The sequence below is a fragment of the Pipistrellus hanaki genome, assembly GCF_964339955.1.
Source record: "Pipistrellus hanaki genome assembly, chromosome: 16".
Classification (NCBI taxonomy): domain Eukaryota; kingdom Metazoa; phylum Chordata; class Mammalia; order Chiroptera; family Vespertilionidae; genus Pipistrellus; species Pipistrellus hanaki.
Window position 1 is genome coordinate 19,815,985 of NC_140518.1, and position 22,989 is coordinate 19,838,973.

The window sequence follows — 22,989 nt, forward strand, 5'->3', positions numbered from 1 at the left end:
CAGATTGCCAGCCACCCACACACAAGATAAAAAGAGAATCAACAAGTGCATTTGCAGGAAGTATCAGAAAAACAACAATAAGAAGAAGAAAAAGTAGAAATAATCTGAGGTCAGGTAAATAGGGAAAGGAATTTGGAAGAGGATGCTAGAACAAAAGAAAAAATGATTTATTTCTTAGTCAGCAAAAGGCCCCTCTCGGGCAATAAAGTGGCCTAGCTAACGGAGATTAAGGGGGTGGGGGGTGGTGGGTGGAGGGATCGGGGTGGGGTAGGTGATGAGGTGCTGTCAGTGTCTAGCTTGCAAGGAAGACAGAGTCAGGTACCAACTGACTGGGAGACAAGTGGGATCTACATTCGCTTTGGAGTAGAATGAACCTTGCAGCTCAACTAATTATAGATGATCCAGACAGCAGAGGACAAAGAACAAAGACAGCTCTTGGGAGGTAATAAATCAACACTATCCAGAGTGAAGAAACCAATCAAACAGCTTTGGTCTCATCATGATTATGGTGTTAGCATTTAGTCAGTTTATAATTCACTGTCTACAAACCTTTCCCCACATCTGTTACCCTAGTTTTCCCTTTAGTTCTCCTGGAGGGGGTGAGAAGGGGGGGCAATAATCTGTTTGAGAATAAAGAGATTAAGTAAAACGTAAAATCATGGGTGTCAAAAGCATTTTGTAAACTTCTAAGTGTTCAACCAATGTAAAATGCTGTTAAAGGCGCTGAAGAAAAAAAGTGAAATGCTATTGTTTTTAAGGAAAGCAGATTCAGGCATCGCCAAGAGAGAGGAGTGTTGGGGCCCAAGGCTGAGTTGAGCAGTTTTAAAGCTAATTGTTGTCCTTGTGAACTCTCACCCATGGCTCTGACCCTCACCTCTGTCCCATCTCCCAACCTTTAAACCAAGTTTTGAGAACTGAAGCTGAAGGAATGAGTATTTAACCAAAGTATTAAATGAATGAATAAATATCTAGGCATAGATTATTCAGAAAGCATAATCATCTTTCTTCTAGCTTCACCTGTATCAGAGACACAAGGATTTCTGAACAGAAGGGGAGTACAATTTATGGGGAAATACTTTGGTAGTAGGCTGAAAGGAGGGAAGGCAGTCATAGGAATAATTTCTTAAGTTAATTTTATCATGAACACAGCAGGAGGAGCTGTCAAGGCTTTTGGTGTTAAAATAGCCTGAAGGTACAAAGCCATAAAAATGTATCAGAAAAGATGTTTGATATAAAGATATAAGGTTCAATATAATTTTCATTTATTCTTTCATTCAGCAAATATTGATTGAGTTCTTGTATACATGGGATTATCTGCCCTCATGAAATGGATTGTGGAAGGTGAGACAGACAATAAAATAATAAACAAAATATAAATAAATTTCAGGGAATTGTAAATTCTATGAAGAAAATTAAGTTGGGGAAGGGGATGGAGATTGGTTGTGTATTCAGAGTATCTCCCGTGCCCTGGCACTTAGCTCAGTGAGAGGCCATAAATAACAAATAAATAAATGAAGAAATGACTGCCCCCTCCCAAGTTCAAGCCTTCGCTTCCACATGCCTAGTTTATTGTCAGTCACCTTCTAATGGGTCATTCTGAGTTCATTCTCTCTTGTTCTCAGGTTTAAAATGATGCTTTCTCGTGTTACTTTTTTTCACTCCAATACCTTCAGTGACTTCCGATTGCCTTTTTCTTTTTTAAGTAAGACTTAAAGAAAATAGTAAGCTTATCTGTCACTAAATCTTATTGACTAATATAATTTCTCTCCTGTGTCTTACTGAAGACATGCAGTGTCCTTTTAACATCTTTATTTACATGAACAACTTTACGAGAAAGAAGGTAATCAATAGTAAACTATATTTATGTCACACAAAATCTTTGAACTATGGAATCAGTAAACTTGAGCACTGAGAATGCCCTTGGAATCGTTCTCAAATAACTCCTTCATTTCACAAATGAGAAAACTGAGAGCAAGCAGGTAAATTGCTTCACCTAGCCAAGTGAAGCCTCTGTCATAACTGAACTCAGCTCTTCTGATTCCCACTGTTCCTTCCACTGCACTACGTTATATACACACGTACATTTTCACATAGTTTAATCGTAGTATATATGCTATTTTGTCTCTCTTTTCTGCTTACATTACTCTTGTGGTCAGAGGCTTAGAAAAGTTAGGTCATACAGCTAGCAAATTCAGGATACAAATCTTCAATGCCAAAGTTTATGCACCACACTGCCCCTGTTTGGCAACTCACTGAGGGAAAGGGCAGTACTTTCCCTTTGGAATAGTCTTATAGAGGAGAGCGATATAAAGGTTGAGATTGTCCTTGTGAAAAGAATGTAAGTCCTTTTAGTAATTGAAATGTGTATTACAATGATTAAACAGTTTAGCTCTAACTTTTCACCCAGCAGGAGACAACCTTCAATGACTCCCTAATACCTACAGGATCAAGTTCAAATACCATGCCCTATATCAGTGGTCGGCAAACCGTGGCTCGTGAACCACATGCGGCTCTTTGGCCCCTTGAGTGTGGCTCTTCCACAAAATACCACTGCCTGGACGAGTCTGTTTTGAAGAAGTGGCGTTAGAAGACATTTAAGTTTAAAAAATTTGGCTCTCAAAAGAAATTTCAGTTGTTGTACTGTTGATATTTGGCTCCTTTGACTAATGAGTTTGCCGATCACTGCCCTATATGATTCATCCTTTACCCTCTTATATACCAGATTTTCTATTGCTCTTCTTCACATACTCATAATTTCTTATGCATGGCTTATGCATCCTAGCTATTAGGTGCATGTAAAAACAAACCAAAAACAGGTAAAAAAAAAATTTGGAAATGCTGCATACTGTAGATTCCTCAGAGAGATTTACAGAGTATATTAGTATACTAAAAGCTCTGAGAAGTCCTACAGTAAAGAATTTTTTTTTCTTTTTTTTACAAACAAAACTTTTTTTCCACACAAGACTTACATGAGTCAGGATCCAGAACAGAAAATAGCACCTATGCCAGAGAATCTAATATAAGAAACTAGTTTTAATTTTTTTGGAGGAATTAAAAAGATAGGATGGTGGGACAACCCGGAAGTAGAAATATGAAGGAGATGCTACCCTAGGGCTCTAGGACTAGTGGAGGCAGTGTTGTCTAGATGTGGTAACATATTTTTGGCAGTAGGTTCTCCAGGTACTGTTAAGCCTTGAGATTACTCCATCCTGGCTGACATCTTGATTGCAATCTCATGAGAAATCTTGTACCAGAGTTCCCTTGCTAAGCCAGGTCTTAGAATCCTGATCCTCAGAAACTGTGTGAGATAATAAATATTTGTTGTTGTAAACTGCGAAGTTTCAGAATAATGTGGCCCATAGCAATGGATAACTAATATGGGTGTTGGTACCTGGAAGTGGGATTCTGCTGTAACAAAAATCCTAAAATGGGCAGTGGGCTTTGGGGAGAGTGTTGGTGTAAGTCTAAAATACTCTGAATAAACTGTTAATAGAAGTATCTTTTTAAAATATATATATATATATATATATATATATATATATATATATATATATATATATATATTATTGATTTTTTACAGAGAGGAAGGGAGAGAGATAGAGAGCTAGAAACATCGATGAGCGAGAGACATTGACCGGCTGCCTCCTGCACACCCCCTACTAGGGATATGCCCACAACCAAGGTATTATACATGCCCTTGACCCGAATCGAACCTGGGACCCTTGAGTCTGCAGGCCGACGCTCTATCCACTGAGCCAAACCGGTTTCTGCAATAGAAGTATCTTGACCTTTAATATGGCTGCAGGTGAAGGTTTGCAAGAAAATAAGGTAATGTTATTGGAAACTGGAGGAAAGGGGATCCTTATTGTACAGTAGCAGAAAGTTTAGCAACACTGTTGTCTACAGTAATTGAAAGATAGAAAATGTATCTAATGAACTGGGCGATCTAGCTATGGAGATTTTCAAGCAAAGGTTTCTTCTATTGCTTATAGTAAAACATGAGAGGAGAGAAGTAAACTAAAGAGAGAACTGTAAAACAAAACGGAGATATAATTTTCTAGATTTGAAAATTCTCAGCCTCTCCAAATGGCAAACAATGCTAAAATTAAGATATAGATCCTGAGCAAAGATCAAATCCAGGGCACTGACAATAAAAAATTGTCCAGCCCGCCCCGGAGTGTTGACTCTGAACAGAGGTTGTGGTTCAATTCCTGGTCAGGGCACATGCCCAGGTTTTGGGCTTAATTCCCAATCTGGGGCATGCAGGAGGCGGCCGATCAATGCTTCTCTCTCATCATTGATGTTTCGATCTTTCTCTCCCTCTCCCTTCCTCTCTGAAATAAATTTTAAAAAAATCTCCAGCTTTAGCTGCTTGGCTCAATGGATAGAACATCCGCCTATAGACTGAAGGGCTCTTGGTTTGATTCCAGTCAAGAGCAAATGCCCTAAAACATGAGTCTGAGAACCAGGGAAATTATTCCCAGGCCTTGCAACTTAATCAAGAAACTTTCAATGTTTGCTCAACTGGGTTTCAGAAATAAATGGGCCATACCTCAAAAAACAAGAAAAAATGGTAGTAAATCATCTAACTCTATAGCCTAAAAGAATTAATAGTTTTCTTAGAGCAACAAGAAAAACCCAGAGTGAGCAGAAGGAAGGAGATCTTTATTTTTATTTTTATTTATTTTTATTTTTTATTTTAAAATATATTTTATTGATTTTTTACAGAGAGGAAGGGAGAGAGTTAGAGAGCTAGAAACGTCGATGAGAGAGAAACATCGATCAGCTGCCTCTTGCACACCCCCCACCGGGGATGTGCCCACAACCAAGGTACATGCCCTTGACCGGAATCGAACCTGGGACCTTTCAGTCCGCAGGCCGACGCTCTACCACTGAGCCAAACCGGTTTCGGCAGGAAAGAGATCTTTATTGATCAGAGTAGTAATAAATGACATAGAGACAAAAAAAAAAAAAAAATACAAAAGATCAATGAAACCAAGAGCTGGTTCTTTGAAAGGATAAGTAAGATTGATGAGCCTCAGCCAGGCTCTCCAAGAAGCAGAGAGAGGACCCAAATAAATAAAATCAGAAATGAAAGAGGCAGAATAACAAGAGACCCCACAGAAATACAAAGGATTGTTAAAAAATAAATAAAAAAATACTATGGCCGAAATAACTTTGGCTCAGTGGATAAGGCATCAGCCTGCGGATTGAAAGGTACCAGGTTCGATTCCGGTCAAGGGCATGTACCTTGGTTGCAGGCACATCCCCAGTGGGGAGTGTGCAGGAGGCAGCTGATCAATGATTCTCTCATCATTGATGTTTCTCTCTCTCTTCTTTTCCCTACTCTCTGTAATCAATAAAAATATATTTTAAAAAATACTATCAATAACTCTATCCCAACAAACTAGACAACATGGAAGAAATGGACATATTCCTAGAAAAATACAACCTTCCAAAACTCAATCAAGAAGAATCTAAAAATCTCAATAGGCCGATAATTATGGAAGAAATTGAAGCAGTCATCAAAAAGCTTTCTGCAAACAAAAGCCAAAGGGGAGTTTTACCAAACATTAAAGGAAGAACTAAAACCTATCCTCCTCAGACTATTCCAGAAAATTAAAGAGAAAGAAACACTTCCAAGCTCATTCTATGAAGCCAGCATCACCCTAATACCAAAACCACTTAAAGAAAACACAATGAAAAAGAATTACAGGTCAATATCCCTCATGAACATAGATGCCAAAATCCTCAACAAAATTCTAGCAAATCAGATCCAGCAGTACATCAGAAAGATCATACACCATGACCAAGTAGTATTTATCCCAGGGATGCGGATTGTACAATATCCACAAATCCATAAACTTGATACATCACATGAACAAATTGAGAGATTAAAATCACAGTCATATCAGTTGATACAGAAAAAGCATTTGACAAAATCCAACACCCTTCTTGATAAAAACTCTTAGCAAGGTGGGAATAGAAGTATTATACCTCAACATAATAAAAACCATATATGACAAACCCACAGCCAATATCATACTCAATGGGCAAAAACTGAAACCATTTCTCCTAAGAACAGGAACAAGACAGGGATGCCCACTCTCACCACTCCTGTTCGACATAGTACTGGAAGTACTAGCCATTGCGATTAGACAAGAAGAAGAAATAAAAGGCATCCAAGTTGGAAAAGAAGAAGTAAAATTGTCCTTATTTGCCGATGACATGATACTGTACATAGAAAACCCTAAAGACTCCATTAAAAAATTATTAGACTTAATAAATGAATTCGGCAATGTGACCCACAAAATTAACACCAAGAAATCTTTGGCATTTCTTTACACCAATAGTGAAGTTACAGAAAGAGAAAAAGAAACTAAAGAAGCAATCCCATTTATCATCACACCAAAAAATTAAGATACCTAGGAATAAACTCAATTAAGGAAGTAAAAGACCTATACACGGAAAACTACAGGACACTAAAAACAAGATAGAGGAAGACATAAATAGATGGAAGAACATACCGTGTTCATGGATTGGTAGAATCAATATCCATACTACCCAAATCAGTCTATAGATTCATTGCACGCCTCATTAAAATACCAATGTCAGCCCTAACCAGTTTGCCTCAGTGGATAGAGCATTGGCCTTCGGATTCTGGTCAAAGGCCCGTACCTTGGTTGCAGTCACATCTCCAGTAGGGGGCGTGCAAGAGGCAGCTGATCAATGTTTATCATGGATGTTTCTAACCCTCTATCCCTCTCCCTTCTTCTCTGTAAAAAATCAATAAAATATATTTTAAAAGATACCGATGGCATATTTCACAGACCTAGAACGAACTTTCCAAAAATTCATCTGGAATAAAAAAAAGACCCAAATAGCTGCAGCAATCCTGAGAAAGAATAACAAACTAGGTGGGACCTCAATACCAGTTATCAAGCTGTATTACAAAACCACTGTTCTCAAAACAGTCTGGTACTGGAACAAGAACAGACTTATATATCAATGGAATAGAGTAGAGAACCCAGAAATTGACCCAAATCACTGTGCTCAACTAATATTTGACAAAAGAGACATGAATATACAATGGAGTCAAGAGAGTCTCTTCAATAAATGGTGTTGAAAAATTGAACAGATATATGCAAAGAAATGAAACTAGACCACCAACTTACACCATACATAAAAATATTCTCAAAATGAATAAAGGACTTAAACATAAGATGGGAAACCATAAAAAATACTAAGGAATCCATAGGCAGTAAAATCTTAGACATATGCTGAAGCAATTTCTTCACTGATATGCTCCTAGGGCAATGGAAACTAAAGATAAGATAAACAAATGGGACTACAAAATAAAAAGCTTTTGCACAGCAAAAGAAGCCATCAACAAAATAACAAGAAAGCCCACTTCCGGGGAGAACATATTTGCCAATGTTATCATTAATAAGGGTTTAATTTCCAGCATTTACAGAGAACTTATACAACTTAACAAAAGGAAGATAAACAACCCAATCAAAAAATGGGCCATGGACCTAAATAGATACTTTTTGAAAGAAGACAGAAGGAAGACCAAGAGACATATGAAAACATGCTCAAAGTCACTAATCATCTGAGAGATGCAAATAAAAAGAACAATGCAGTGCCATCTCACACCTGTCAGAATGGCTATCATCACCAAATCAACAAATGACAAGAGCTGGTGAGGATGCGGAGAAAAAGGAATCCTGTGCACTGCTGGTGGAAATGCAGACTGGTGCAGTCACTATGGAGAACAGTATGGAGTTTCCTCAAAAGACTTAAAATGGAACTCCCATTTGAACCAGTGATCCCACTTCTAGGAATATATCCCAAGAAACTAGAAATACCAATCAGAAAGGATATATGCACCCCTATGTTCATAGTGGCACAATTCACCATAGCTAAGATTTGAAAACAGTCTAAGTGCCCATCAGCAGATGAGTGGATTGAAAAACTGGTACATCTACACAATGGAATACTATGCTGCTGTAAAAAAGAAGAAATTCTTACCATTTGCAACAGCATGGATGGAAATGGAGAGCATTATGCTAAGAGAAATAAGCCAGACAAAGAAAGATAAATATCACATGATCTCACTCATTTATGGAATATAATGAACAACATAAACTGATGCACAAAACAGAGACAGAGAAGCATTGATTTTTAGACCATCAAAACTCAGAGGGAAGGTAGGGGAGGGTGGGGGTAAGAGGGAAAGATCGACCAAAGGACTTGTATGCATGCATATAAGCCTAACCAATGGACACACACAACAGGGGGGTGAGGGCATGAGTGAGGGGTTGGGAGGGACAATGGGGGGATAAGGACACATCTGAAATAACTTAATCAATAAAGAAATTAAAAATAAATAAGAGATAAGTGGGCCAGTGACTCCTTTGTGCCTGCTATTTCCCCCCTTTTTGAATGGGAATGTCTCTAGCAGTTACCCTGCTACTATCTCACCATTATTTGTTGGGTGCATGGAGGGACAAAGTGTTTTTTTCCTACCCGGGGGGAGAGAAACTACTCAAAGAGCTATACTTGAGGAAGTCAACTGCACTTGCACCTGATTTCGATGACGAGATGCTGGACTTCAAGCAGATACTGTAATGAGATGAGACTTCTGGTGACTTTGGGAGGAAGTGAGTGTATTTTGCATATGGGAGAGACGTGAATCACTGGGGATCAGGGTAAGGACTGTGGTAGCCAGCCTCCAAGAGAGCCCTCAGTTTCCTTGCCTCTTGGTGTTCACTCCCTTATGTAGGCTCCTTCCATGTGTAGCACAGTTGGTCTGAAAGACCAACAGCATGTGGCAGAAGTGACAGTATGTTATTTGCAAAGATTAGTTTATTAAAAAGGCTGCAACTTCCATTCTGGTATCTCTATCTTTTCTTCTCTATCGCTGTTTCCATCTCTATCTCTGTCTCTTGAATAACCCCCTGTTGGAGAAGCAAGCTGCTATGTTGAATGCACTTCTTAGGAGAAGACCTCCTGGCAGAATACTTACATCTCAGGCCAGCTAGGAACTGTCTTCTGCCAATAAGTGAGTGAATTCTTCAGCTCTACTCTGGCCTTGAGATGACTGCAGCTCCAGCCAGTATCTTGACTGCAACCTCATGAGAGGCCCTGAGCCAGAACCACCTGGCTAAACCACTCTCAGATTACTAAATCTCAGGAACTGTGTGAGATAATAAAATGTTTGTTGTTTTAAGCTGTGAAGTTTCAAGGTAATTTATTATGCGGCAATAGATAATAAAGACACCAACCCAAGAGCTAGGATCTCCCAGCCAAGAGGGGGTTGTCTGGTTTGCAGTTGGAGCCACTAAGAAGATGCAGCCATTACTGGAGGTACAGCCTGAAGCAAGGGAGAAGGAAGGACTTCCATGGCACCTCGTTTGCTTCCCTTGCCTCCATGGGCCAAACCAAACCATAGGAGAGCCTGAGAAATGTCTCTTGCAGTACAGAACAGGGCAGAGGGGGAGAAGGAAATTTACCTAAGAACCAATAGGCAAATTACCAGTGCAACCAAGAACCCATTTACATGTGGAACTCCAGTAACATTCTTCAGAACCTGTCCTCAAACTCCACTTCAGGAAACAGTGGCCTAAAACTGCTCTTCTCCAAATCTCTGCAAGTCCAAATCTTATACATCAATTATTATACACTTTCAATGCCATAGTTTTTCTCCACAAACTTTTTGTTTTTTGTTATCTGGGATCGCACCGTCTTCAGTTCACACCATTTGACATATCAATTTTAGGCATTTTCAACATAACATCGTAATCTAGTGCATGTCTTATTGTCTGAGAATGATTAGCTTCTTGAGGGTCAGATCTGTTTCTGAGTCGCTGTTGTGTATTGCCTCGTCATCATAGCACCTGCCACAGAATCTCATTCGTATTAAACACCAGTAGGTATGAAGTGAGTGAATAGATGTCAAAGACAGTGGTACAAATGGTATAAAACTCAGTTACCTTCCTCTGTACTATGACTGACTCATTTCTATGCTCATGGTGGAACCAAGAGATTCTAGAGTAATCTTCCTATTTTCTTGGCTGGTCACGTGCTTTGAACTCCTTTGAACCTTTTCTTGGGGGAAGAGAACAATAAAATTGCAAACTGGTTTGTATGCAGGGATAATTGTCCTGTGAGACCAAAGTCCTCTGGGAACTTTTTAGCAGGAGGAGCAGGTTCAGAGAGCTGCACTGGTCTCCTCTGTCAACTTTGGCTACTCTGAAAAATATCGTCTGCTCAATAAGAAAGGAGTGCTCAGCAGTTTGCAGAAGTGATTTCCTCTACTTCCCTATCTTTCTTGCTAATGCCTTGATAGAGGGAATAAATTCAAAACAGAAAGGAGGTTTTTAGATCAGCTCCTCTTAATTAGTTCAGGCCTCTTCACTTCCTGCCGGGATTACCACAGGGCCCCCAACAAGTCTCCTGGCATCTTGTTTCTAAAAACAAATCTTAGCTGGGCACTCTCATGTTTAAAGTTTTTCTCAGTGGTTGCTCACTCTCTTCTGGATGAAATCCAAATCTTCATGATTTGGCCCCAAGGTTATTTTTTCAGCCAAATCTTTTCTTACTGACACCAAGCTTTTCAGTTCTACCCTTTCTTCTGGCTCTTTCCCTCCCCTCTCAACTGAATCTTCCAAGTCAACCCAATTAATTCTTCAAGATTTAGTTTCAAATCTCTCTCCAGGAAGTTTCTCTGGAGCCCCTCACCATAGGTTAGGCTCCCTTAGCATGCTTTGCAGACCTCTTTGGCCTTGAGCAGGTTGCTCTCTGAACCTCAGCATCTCAATCTGGGAAATTGGGATAATATAGTATTTACCTCTGAAGCTCATGGCAATGATGATTATTGATGCAAAGTGCCTGACATATATTAAATGTTACATATTAGGTATTAAACCATATTGGTTAACTCAGAATCTCTTAAAAAATATATATTTTATTGATTTTTTACAGAGAGGAAGGGAGAGAGATAGAGAGTTAGAAACATCGATGAGAAAGAAACATTGATCAGCTGCCTCCTACACCGCCCCGCCCCCCTCTCCCCCCGCACTGGGGATGTGCCCACAACCAATGTACATGCCCTTGACCTGAATCGAACCTGGGACCTCGCCCTTCCCCCCCCCCGCTCTATCCACTGAGCCAAACCAGTTTTGGCTCAATATCTTCATTATGTTTGATCCAGAGCGGTCAAATGACCAGCTCAAGTAGGATAAAATTATGGGGAGGGGAGCATCTGATTTGCTTAAAGTTTACAAACCAAATTTCAAAGTGAGGAAGTTAGGGGAAATTGACTTCAAAGTTAATTTGTAAATAAAATATTTATCAAGAAATAAACTTGATCTTGAGAGAAGATGCTACACGACTAAGAAAAATGCAAGTCAGGGCAACTTTCAAGTCAGTTCAGGATATTTGATACATAGAGCTGAAATGTTTTCTTATTTGTCCCAACTTGCTAATTTGTTTATTTCTATATTCAACAAAGTAGTGTCTGTACATTCACTAAACAAAATGGCTTGCTACTCCCCAGCCTTTTTTCTCTATTGAATTAAGCACAGCATCAAACCCTTAAGGTGACCTTAAAGAAAATCAATATCGTCCCCAGGCTCAGGACCACTCACTCCACAGCTTAATTGGTCCTTAGCCTTCCGCTTTTGACTCTAGACTTGTATTATCTAACACAGTTGCCACTAGCCACATGTGGCTAGTGGGTACTTGAAATATGATTGACCCAAATTGGAAATGTTCTTTAAGTAAAAATACAGATTTTAAAGGTTTAGTAAAAAAAAAAAAAAAAAAAAAAAAAAGGCAAACTATCTCAATAATGTTTTATATTATCCTCATGTGAGATGATGTTTCTATTATATTGGAATAAATATAATTTTAAATTAATCTCACCTATTTTAAAAATATTTTTTAATGTGGCTGCCAAAAAACTTTAAATTATTTCTTTAGCTCTCATTATAGTTCTACTGGACAGTGCTGCTGTAGACCCCAGGACTTTTCGGAACCAGGTGCGGAGGGTTAGTCTTAAGGTCAAATGTTGCCCTTTTCTGACGTTCTCTGTCTTAGGTGATGTAGCTGTGTCACTTTCTGGGAAGATAGGTGCCCCCCTAGCCCATTCAGAATGGAGTCCTAAAGAGGCTGAAGGAGTTAAGGGACAGTTTGAGATCACTGAGAAAATCCATATTTCCAAGAATTGAGGACAACAGGTGATTATCCACCCAAGGCAACAACTAAGATTCACCTTAACTTGGCTGTTCTGTGTTACTTGGATTATCTCTTTGAACTGTTGCGACAACTCTCACATTTAGGTGCTATTATTACATACACATTGTACAAATGCGTAAATGGAAGTTAGGGAGCTGGCAGGTGGGGTATGGTGCTTTGACTCCAGTTGGTCCAACCATCCAGTGGTATATCTAGCAAGATGATGAGCTTCCTGTGTATCCCATGCCTTGTCCATACATGACCTGACACATATTAGATGGCCAGTAAATATGTGCAGTAACGTATAATAATATGATTTCAACCTTGTAGGGATATATATGGAAAAGTCTGGAAAGAAATACATCAAAATGTTAAAAGGTGGTGATGTTTATGGGTGTGTTTCTTTATAATGTACATTTAAAAAAAACTTTATCTCGCCAAAACCGGTTTGGCTCAGTGCATAGAACGTAGGCCTGCGAACTGAAGGGTCCCAGGTTCGATTCCAGTCAAGGGCATGTACATTGGTTGCAGGCACATCCCCGGTGGGGGGCGGTGGTGGTGGTGCAGGAGGCAGCTGGTCGATGTTTCTCTCTCATTGATGTCTCTGGCTCTCTATTCCTCTCTGTAAAAAATCAATAAAATATATTTTAAAAAAACTTTATCTTTACATTTTTCTGTATCTTCCAAACTTTTGACAGTGTACATATACTGTTTTGACTTATTTCCATTACTCTTTAAGTCATTCAAAATGTCATTGAAAGAGAATGTAGGTGGTTACTGACTGCTGACGCATTCTCAGTGCTGACATTGCTCTCTCCTCTGCACGCGCCCCCCCCCCCCCAGCATGTTTCATTCCCCTCACAGTTAGTGTCCCTCTCCTCTACTTGGCTTCTCCGTTCTGTCTCAGTTCTCTGTCTCAGTCTCTCCTGCTTTTCCACCTCTCTCTCTTTTCCCTCTGCCTCTCTCTGACCTGTTCCTTTCTATGACCCTCTCATATTTTTCCTCTGGATCTTCCTCCCTTCCTGTCGCCTATCTCCTTCTTCTTTTTGAGAAGATTGACATTCACATGAAAGGTCAATCAAATGCTACTTTGCACCTGGCGGGTTTTAGGCAGATTCTACCTGCCTCTGGGGTCCTGAAAAAGTGCGTTGGGGGAGGGGGCAATGGAAAGCAGACTTCTAAAGAGGATGCTACGTTTTGGATAAAATAAGAGATGGGAGAGGACATTTCAGAGTGACAAAAGCAGTGAGAACAAAGGTGTACGGGTTGGGGGGGGGGGAGGTGAGCAGAGGCTCTTACTTTGTTGGGTCTGGGGACTGCTGTCTCAGATGCTGGCACTCACTTAGAAGGATGCGGACCTTAGTTGATTTGAGCTCCTGGATTGAATTAGTCCTGGTTGTATAATTGACTTTGATATGTGGCCTTTAGATCTGAATTGGGTTTAATAAGATTTAACTGCTTCAAAGGGCTTTATAAGAATTCATTTTAGCCTTTAAATCTGATTTCAAATGCTACCTATTTTGAGACGGCTTCTCTGACTTTGATGCTCCTCCTCCAGCACTCTTATTGTGCCACAGTTGATACATACCTTATTCGGGCAATCATTTCTATTGTATTTTATCTTACACTGTGGGAAATGGTTCCTTTATTGCCTCTCTTTAGGAATCTTGAGGGACAGGCAAGTATCTTATTCATATTTTCATCTTAGGCCTAGCGCAGACCAGCAACACAATTGGTTGAGCGCACAGTGCTGAATAATGATTTTAAAAGTATATTAATAGCTAACATTTATTAAGCACTGTGGCAAGCCCTATACTTACACTGTTTCAGTCATTGGACACTTTAGGAGAAAAGTACTTTCATTATCCCCATTTTACAATGAGAATACTGAGAATAAGAGAAATTTATTTGAGAAAAAAATTTGATCTCAAGTCAAATTTGATCCAAGATCAACTAGTAAGTAGAAGAACTTTTTCTATAGGCTTTTGTCTTCAAGATCTGGGCTCTTAACCACCATAGATGAATGAATGGATGGATGAGAAATGCTTTTCATTCTGTGGCTAAAGAAGTGACATTTATTTTACAGAGGCAGTTATAATTTAAAGTTATGGTAAATCCTACCTCACTGATGTTTCTAACTTTTTGAATCACCTTCCCTCCCCCCCTCCTCCCCCCCCGGCTTTTTTTCTCTCTTTCTTTCTTCTCTAACACTCTCAGGAAAAATCTTGGAACTCCTATATTGAAATGTAACCCAGGCAATAACTGAATGTTTCCCGGGGAAGGAAACCAACATTTTATTAGGTTCCTGTTTCTTGCCATTCATTTGCAAATTTACAAATATCGGGGCACCTACTGTGTGCTAGGAACCTTTTGTTGGCACTAGAGATAGAGTGATAAACAAAACAAAGTCCCAGTTCTCACGGAGATTACACTCTAGTGGGCACTTTAATAACCACATGAGGTAATGATGACAATAATAATGGATTATGCCAGGCATTGGGCTATCATGCTTTATTTGTATTAACTCAGTTATCACAACAAAACCCTGTGAAGTAGGGCGTATGTTTTCCCCATTTTACAGATGAGGAAAACGAGACAGAAAGAGGTGAAGTGACTCGGTCAAAGTTCAAACTCAGGTAATGTGGCTCTAACTCCCAGGTTCTCAACCGCGAGGCTATATTGTTTCTTATGTTTCTTTCTCAATATGACAACTTTTAAGTGGCTGAGTCCTATCTCGGAACGTCTGACTCCCAAGCCCATACCCCAGCGGCCTCCTGAAATGAATGAGAATGCCTTGTAATTTTTGCAGCACTTTCTCTTCCAAAGAATCCAAACTGCTTTCCACGTAATTCCCAGATTTGCGATGCGAACCCTCCCTCTTGTACTGTCAACTCCCCAGCAAGGAAGGAGAAAGATAGGACCAGGGCCCGGGGCATCTGACGCTGGCCGGGGCGCCCAGCAGGTGGCGCTCTCTCAGTGGCCAGCGGACGGCTGCCCAATCTCCCCGGCTCTCCGCCTCCTCCGCCAGCTTCCCGGTCCTGCCTCACTCCCTGCTCCCCCCTCCCCACGGAGCCCGGGCCCACGTGACCCCAGGCCGGCCAATGGGCGAGCAGAGAGGGCGAGCTGGTCCCTGTGGCCGCCATTAAAGCGAAGGGAAAACCCGTGAATTCGGATTAAAGGGGGAAAAACACCGCCCGCTGGGCCCACAAAATGGGGGAGACTACGGCGTCCGGGCGGTGAGGCCGCAGGAGAGCAGGCGCGAGGCCGGCCTGGCCCGGGGACCACAGGAGACACGGCGGGAGGATGGTGTGAGCCGCAGCCGCCGCCAGCGCCGCCGCCGCCGAGGAGACCGGGCTAAGGACATCGCCGCCGCCGGGCGGGCCGGCGGCCTGGGCTCCTCTCCCGGCTCGCCCTTCCCGCCCCTCCGCGGGCGCCTCCCGCCCGGGGAAGCTCCGGCGCTCGGGCCCTTCCCCTCTCGGACTCGATTTTAATTATTTATTGTGTAATTTATTATTTTTCTCGCGGAAGGGACACCCATCCTCTCTGTCCCCCAAAGAGGGACGAGCGTCCGCGGGCTCCGCGGCGGCCACAGCCCGGCCCGCGGGGCGAGCGCGGCGCGGCCCTCCCGCCTCCGGGCGGCCCCGGGCGGCCGGGTGCCGGCGGGCGGGCGGCGGGGCTGCTCGCGGCGGCGGGGGGGTGGGTGGGGAGGGCGGGCGGCCCGGCGGCCTCCGCTCCCACCGTCCCCCCGGCCAGCACCCCCCCGCCCTGCCCGGTGTCTGCGCTCCTCTCTCCGGTCGGAGGCGGAGGTAATGGCGGATGGTGGGTCGTGGCGCCGGCGGCGGCTGCTGTGAGGGACGATGAGTTCCTCCTTCGTGCCGAACGGGGCCAGCCTGGAAGATTGTTACTGTAACCTCTTCTGCCTGGTGAGTGCCGGGCCGGGGGGAGGGGGCAGGGGGCGAGGTGCGCCCTTGGGCCGTGGGGGAGGGGGGCAGGTCCGTCCGTCCGACCGACCGACCGGGTCCCGGCTAGGCCCCGCCGCGGCCGGCCCGGCACCGCGCCGCCGGAGCCGGGTGGCTCCCGCACCGCCCCGGGCTGTGTAGTAGGAGAGTTGGGTTTTCTCTGGTCTTGTTTCCGACTCCCCCCCCCCAACCTGGTCTCCAACTCGGGCTCCGTATCTGGCAGGACGTGGACGTTTCCTCGGAGTTTCTCGCTCCGCTGTTGCTCTTCTCCTTGGTGACCGTGGCTCCCCGCTCCCCGCTCCCCACCGCGGCCGGCCTCCCGCTTGTCTCTGCGCCCAACTCCGGCGTTTGTTCCCCCGGCACACGGGACCCCGGAACTTACCAAAAAAAAAAAAAAAATCTCTTCGTTTTCCCAGTTTTTTTTTACACGAGCCACACTAACAGAAGGCTAGCGTCTTCCTAAGGAGATTTCAGTCCTCTGTAAGGAACAGTAGAAGCCATTTCATATGTTTCTCTTTAAACTTTGAAAACAGTTTGCCGTTTTGACAATTTCTGGCCATCTTGCTTTTATTAGAACATTATGTCTGTGTGAGTGGAACAGGCTAAGGGAGGAGGTGCTGTGGGTGGTTTTTTTTTGGTTTTGTTTTGTTTTTGCACTAAATATTTGTGTATTTGTTTTGCTCGCATGTTTTGAATTTTGAGCAGCCCTGCTCCACGTTTTATTGAAAAGTCTGGGGAAGCTGGATGGAGGGATGACAATTGTGTGTAGGTTGTTGGCCCAGGTCTGGGAGCATCCCACCGCCTAAGACTTTAAAAAGTACCAACTGTTGCAAATACTTAGTCCTCGATTGGACGATACTTTAGCTTCAGTGCTTTAAAGTTTCGGTGGCTTTTCTTTTTTCATTTTCAATGTGCTTTGAAAAATATTGAGAGAGTATGTGATAGGTAAGTGAGTTGAGTGGGCGGAGCACGACTGGTTGGCAGAGTGTAAACTGCCAGTCACGTATCAGCCGTTTCATTTTGGCACCTGTACCTTGTACCTTTAGGTTACAGCAAAGAATTCCTGAATTCCTTTGAAGATGCGAAGTTAAGACCTTTAATGCACTGTCCCCTATGAAATTGTTTTTGTACAATGTCCATTAAACAGTATCTGGAAAGACAAACGAAGGTTTTACATTTCTGTCTTCTCTGACTCAGTCTATTTTTGGTGCTTTTAGGATCAGGTTCTTTGCAGATAGACTAGCACAAATCTGACAGTTCTTTGTGAGCAGCTATTTGACTTCCTAAAAGGGATATGTGAAGAAGTACCAAGAATTTTTTGTTATAGTTCAGACTTCTGTAAGCATGAGTCTTTAAAAAACTAATTTTCTGTTACAAGTTTGCCACCAAGGAACAAAGGTGACCAGTTAGAATAGAACAGGTTAGGGAGGAAATGTTATTCAGGGTGCAGTATTAAATGCACGTTTATATTTATCACTATTACATTTCTTGTATTTCTCCTTGGGATGCACATTTATTGACTTGCTATTGAGTGACATTCCAATGTTAATTATTAAACTTTTTTTTCTTTTACTTAAAATTTTGATTGTTGAATTTTCATAATAAGCATCTTTTTTGTCAATCTGCTTTCAAGATCTTAAGCTTATACTAAAAAATTGTAATGTACTGATGAAATAGGGACTTTAATAGTGAATGTTTTTTACTTTAATAGTGAATGTGCGGTAATAAAAAAAATCTCGCTTTCTTTTCTTCAGGCTGACTTGACAGGAATTAAATGGAAAAGATATGTATGGCAAGGCCCAACTTCTGCCCCTATTCTGTTTCCGGTGACAGAGGAAGACCCCATTTTGAGCAGCTTTAGTCGCTGCCTTAAGGCAGATGTACTTGGTGTTTGGCGACGAGATCAAAGACCTGGAAGAAGAGAATTGTGGATATTTTGGTGGGGTGAAGATCCTAATTTCGCTGACCTTATTCACCATGACTTATCAGGTGAAAGCAACTTATTTCTAGCTAATGATATAGCAATATTGTATATTTTTCCCAAAAATCTTTTGTATTAAGAGTTTTCTTGGTAGAATAATATTAAGTATGAAGCCAGATACACATTCAGTTTTATGTTTATTTCCCTGTGATTATTTCACTGTGGTTATTTTATTTTGCTTAAATTATCCATATTATGGAAGGCTTTTAAACCTTAAATAACTTCATTCTCCCACCCCCCAGCTTCTTCATGAATTTCTCAGAGCTTAAGAAAGGAATGTTACATTAACCTTAGAAAATGAAATCAGAGAGCAAAAAGTTCCTAACAAAGTCATATAATACTTTTGAAGTTAAATGTAATTTAACTTTGAATCAATTCTGCCACTGCCCTCCTCTATGTAAATATGCAGACAATTGTAACAGTATCTGGAAATGTTGTAACTTTCTCATTTTTTCAAGGCATACAGTTAGTTTGTTTATTAACATATGAAGCCTTATGTTAATTTGGTTGTTCTTGGAAAGTGATTATTTTAGATACTGTTGCATCAAAGACTATCATTAACATGAGATGAGTGCCAACTTATTTAGCTTTTATTAGGATGTTGATACATAATCTAAAAAGTTACATCGAAGGAAATTTATTGTGAGCAAACTATTAAGAAATCTTTCATCTTATTTTTTTATTTAGGACTAGATGTTACTTTAAAAAGATACTGAAGGTTGTGTACTTTATATTGTAGAGTCAATGTAAGCTGAATCTCTGATGATAGGAATGTAAATGATTAATTGTTTGCTGCAAGGTATCAAAGACTCAGCAAAATGTTTAATGATTATTGAGAGGTAAATTTAGGATTTTTAGATTACTAAAAAAAAAAGCATTTTTATTTGAAATTGAGTTCTCTGAAGTTTCTATTGTCTATAACCTATAGGACCTATATTTTTTATCTAATGTAATTCAGATGACTATCTCAAGCACTAAGTAAGACCAGTTTTTGTGCAGGAATGTAAGTGTTACATTTGTTTTGATGACTGCTTTTCATCTTCTAATGAACAGACCCTTCATGTTAATCCTTATTTTTGAGAGTGGTTGCTATTCTTTTATGATAAATGCTTTCTAGCTTTCCAGCTTTCCTAATAACATCTTTGCTGGAGAGTTTAGCCCTTAGTTCTAAGTGTGTAATATTTCCTAATTATGTAAAATGATGTGTTTGTATATATGTATAAGTACACATATATGCATATATCTCATGACATAAAATTTATTTATGTCATCAGCAAGATGATACTTTTTAATTGCTAAAAGCCAATCCTGCCCACTTCCTTTTTCTTTCATTAATTTGGGTATACTTAGGCTATTTTCTTTATTTTAGGTGGTATAAAAACCACATTGCTAAAATGTTTGAAAACTGTTTTAATGTTGATAAGCTATAAATTATAGACAAACTATAATTGTTGATAAACTACAGTAACTTCTTGGAGGTTTCAGTCTTCCTAGTAAAGTTGGCAGAGTATCTGAACAGACCATTTTCTCCCAGATTCCATAAAATACATTTTGTGGAATCAAAGATAATTTTAACAGATACATAGTATTTCATTTTACCATAGTGGGACTAATGTTTTGAAAGTTAAAAGCCTATTAAAGTTAAATGTAAGCTGTTTTGATGCATATTAAAAAACTATGTTGATATTTTTCTAAGTTTTATGTTATGAGTTAAATGTTTTCTTCTGAAACTGCATTATAGTTTAAAACATTTCTTCTCTAGTTTAACTTTTTAGCATAATTTTAAAAAATGGTAATACCTGTACTTTAAGATACTGATTTTGAATGTGAATAAAAGTAATTTTGGAAGATCAGATTTTAAATGTTGTCAGATTTAACTGAATGCCCTTCAATGGTAAATAACTTTTAAAATTTTATGAGTGAAAGCAATTGAAATAGTAAACCAAAATATATTAGTAGTATATAATCATACATGCTGTTTCAAAGACTGTCCTATACTGTTTTAAACAGTTGTATAGTCAGTGCTGTTTATATAATGTTCTAACATTTTTTTAACCTGTCATTTACTTTAGAATGTTTTCACTTAAATTAGACATATCCTAAAGAATAGTAAGGCTTTTTTCAGATGGAGTTTATTTGTCTCGCTCTTTTCTTTGCCCCAGGGACACTCCGTCTGCCTCCCTTTTGGGGTAATTAGTCTTCGCCTCTGTCTCTCTAGCTAACCCATTTTCATTTCTTTCCATCTGTGGCACTCTATTTCCTCCTTTAAACTCCCCTGAGAAGAGAGCATCTGGACAGTGGGGTGGCATCAGCTGCAGGAGGCAATCCTGAGTTCCAAGCGGAGGTGTAGCATTGAGGAAAGGGGACCCGGAAGGACCCAGGTGGTAACTAAAAAGCTGGTTAATTTAGTTTGAGGCTGCTTTTCAAGGCAGGGTCCTTCTGTTTGGTGTAGCACCTACCACGTCTTATTACTTAAATGTTTGTAATTATGGTGATAATGCCCTTCTTGTTGGGGAAGGAGGGAAGGCATATCTTTCAGCACAGATTAGAAGTCTCAGTTTTTCTTATTAACTGAAGTATTCAGTAATAAAAGGATAGAATTGCCTTTGCTTAATCTCCTTACCACCTTTGTATCATCCATAGTGTATTTTTTTTATCCTTGTCTGAGGATATGTTTATTGATGTTAGAGAGCAAGGAAGTGGGGAGAGAGACAGGCAGATACCAATTTGAGGGAGAAGCATTCATTGGTTGCCTCCCATACTTGCCCCAACCGGGAATGTGCCCTGACTGGGAATTTAATCTGCAGCTTTTTGGTGTACTCCAACTAGTGAGCCACCTGGCCGGGGCACAGTGTATGTTTTTTGTTTTTTTTTTCTTATTCTTTTTTTTTTTTTTTTTTTTTTTTTAATAAGTTTTTATTTTTCATATTATTACAAATGTGCCTTCCCCCCCACCCCACCATTGCTCTCCTCCACCAGGTTCCCACCCCACCCTCTGCCCTTTCCCCTCTCCCCATTGTCCTCATCCATAGGTGCACAGTTTATGTTCAGTCTCTTCCCACGCCCCCCTCTCCCCTTTTCCCCAAGAATCGTCGGTTCACTCCCCTTCCATACCTCTGATTCTATTATATTCAACAGTTAATATTGTTCATCAGATTTTTTTAATTTCCTTGGTTTTTAGATTCACTTGTTGATAATTACGTATTTGTTGTTCATAATTTTTATCTTTGTTTACTTTCTCTTCTGAAAGAACCCCCTTCAGCAATTCATATAATTCTGGTTTGGTGGTGATGAACTCCTTTAGCTTTTTTTTATTAGTGAAGCTCTTTATCTGGCCTTCGATTCTGAGTGATAGCTTTGCTGGGTAGCTTATTTTTGGCTGTAGGTTCTTGCTATTCATCACCTTGAATATTTCTTGCCATTCCCTTCTGGCCTGCATGGTTTCTGTTGAGAAGTCAGCTGACAATCGTATAGGTGCTCCTTTATAAGTTACTACCTTCTTTGCTCTTGCTTCTTTTAATATTCTCTCTTTATCTTTTGCTCTTGGAATTTTAATAATGATGTGTCTCGGTGTGGTCCTCTTTGGATTCCTTTTGTTTGGAGTTCTGTGCGCTTCCTGGACTTGTAAGTCAAATTCTTTCACCAGGTGGGGGAAGTTTTCTGTCACTATTTCTTTCAGTATGTTTTCGATATCTTGCTCTCTCTCATCTTCTGGAACCCCCATAATTCTGATGTTGGTTCGCTTGAAGTTGTCCCAGAGGTTTCTTACATTATCTTCAATTTTCTGGATTCTCTTGCCTTCTAGCTTCTGTGGAGGAGTGTCTTCTGGCTCTTTATGTTCCAAATCTTTGACTTGATTCTTGCGATCTTCCCTTCTGTTTTTAGGACTCTGTAGAATATTTTTTATTTCAGACAATGTATTCTTTATTTCTTGTTGGTCCCTTATCATTTCTTGTTGACTCCTTATTAATTCTAGTTGATCTCTTTTCATATCCTCATAGGCCTTATCCATCTTTTCTAGGAAATTCTTGAAAAACCTTATAAGCGTAGATTTGAACTCTATATCCAGACGCTTTTTGTCCTCCATTTCTTTCGTTTGTGATCTATTTTGTTGTCGCATTTCGCAGTTACAGATGGGACGGGGTTTCAGGGTGGAGCCTGCAGCTTTGGCTTCCGTCAGCCCCGCCCTATGCGGGTCCTTCAGTGCTCGCTGCCGGCGCCTCTGAGAGAAAGGTGCCCTCGATTTTCGCCTGCTGCCAAACAGTCTATGCTCTCCCACAATGAGCCCGGTATTGGGGTTCAGTTCAGTTGGAAGTGGAGTTGGAGGTGGCGTTCACAGCAGTCTGGAGCCCCAGTCTCCTTCCCGTCAGGGCAATCCCGCGGCACAGCCGACCGTCCCTTCTCTGGGGGCAGTGTGTGCGCCTCCGGGACCTCCTTTCTCCGCTACCCCGGGGTTCCGCTTTACAGCCCAGCTCCCTATGGCTGAGCCTGAGTCCCCAGGGTCTGGCCCAGAACTGGGGTTCAGAGCAGTCGGGGGCCCAGCACAGTCCGAGTGTTTATCTCCTTCCCGCTAGGGAACGCCCGCCAGGCACTCGGCCTCCCTCCTCTCCGGCTCCGTCCTCTCCGCGCGCGCCGCGTGTCTCCGTACCTTAGGCTTTTACAGCTCCTCCGTGCTTCCTTCTGGTTTTCTCCTTGCTTCTTGTTGTAGGATTTCCAGTCAGTCGACTTTCCTGTAGTTCTGGGTAATGTCCATTTTATATTTTAGTTGTATTTTATTAAAATTGTTGTGTGTGGCTGCGGCTAGTTGCC

At 41.1% G+C, this 22,989-nt stretch overlaps 1 protein-coding gene across 2 annotated transcripts in view; it reads left to right on the forward strand.

The window, feature by feature from the left end:
* Positions 1-15,343: 15,343 nt before the first annotated feature.
* The window catches only part of MED13 (mediator complex subunit 13), a 91,887-nt gene continuing 84,241 nt past the window's right edge, over positions 15,344-22,989 (forward strand). For both annotated transcript variants that reach the window (XM_084861637.1, XM_084861638.1), the window contains exons 1-2: positions 15,344-16,163; positions 17,954-18,188. In XM_084861637.1, the coding sequence (XP_084717763.1) occupies positions 16,098-16,163; positions 17,954-18,188 (301 nt within the window). In that variant the 5' untranslated portion in view covers positions 15,344-16,097. The remainder of the gene's footprint in view (positions 16,164-17,953; positions 18,189-22,989) is intronic.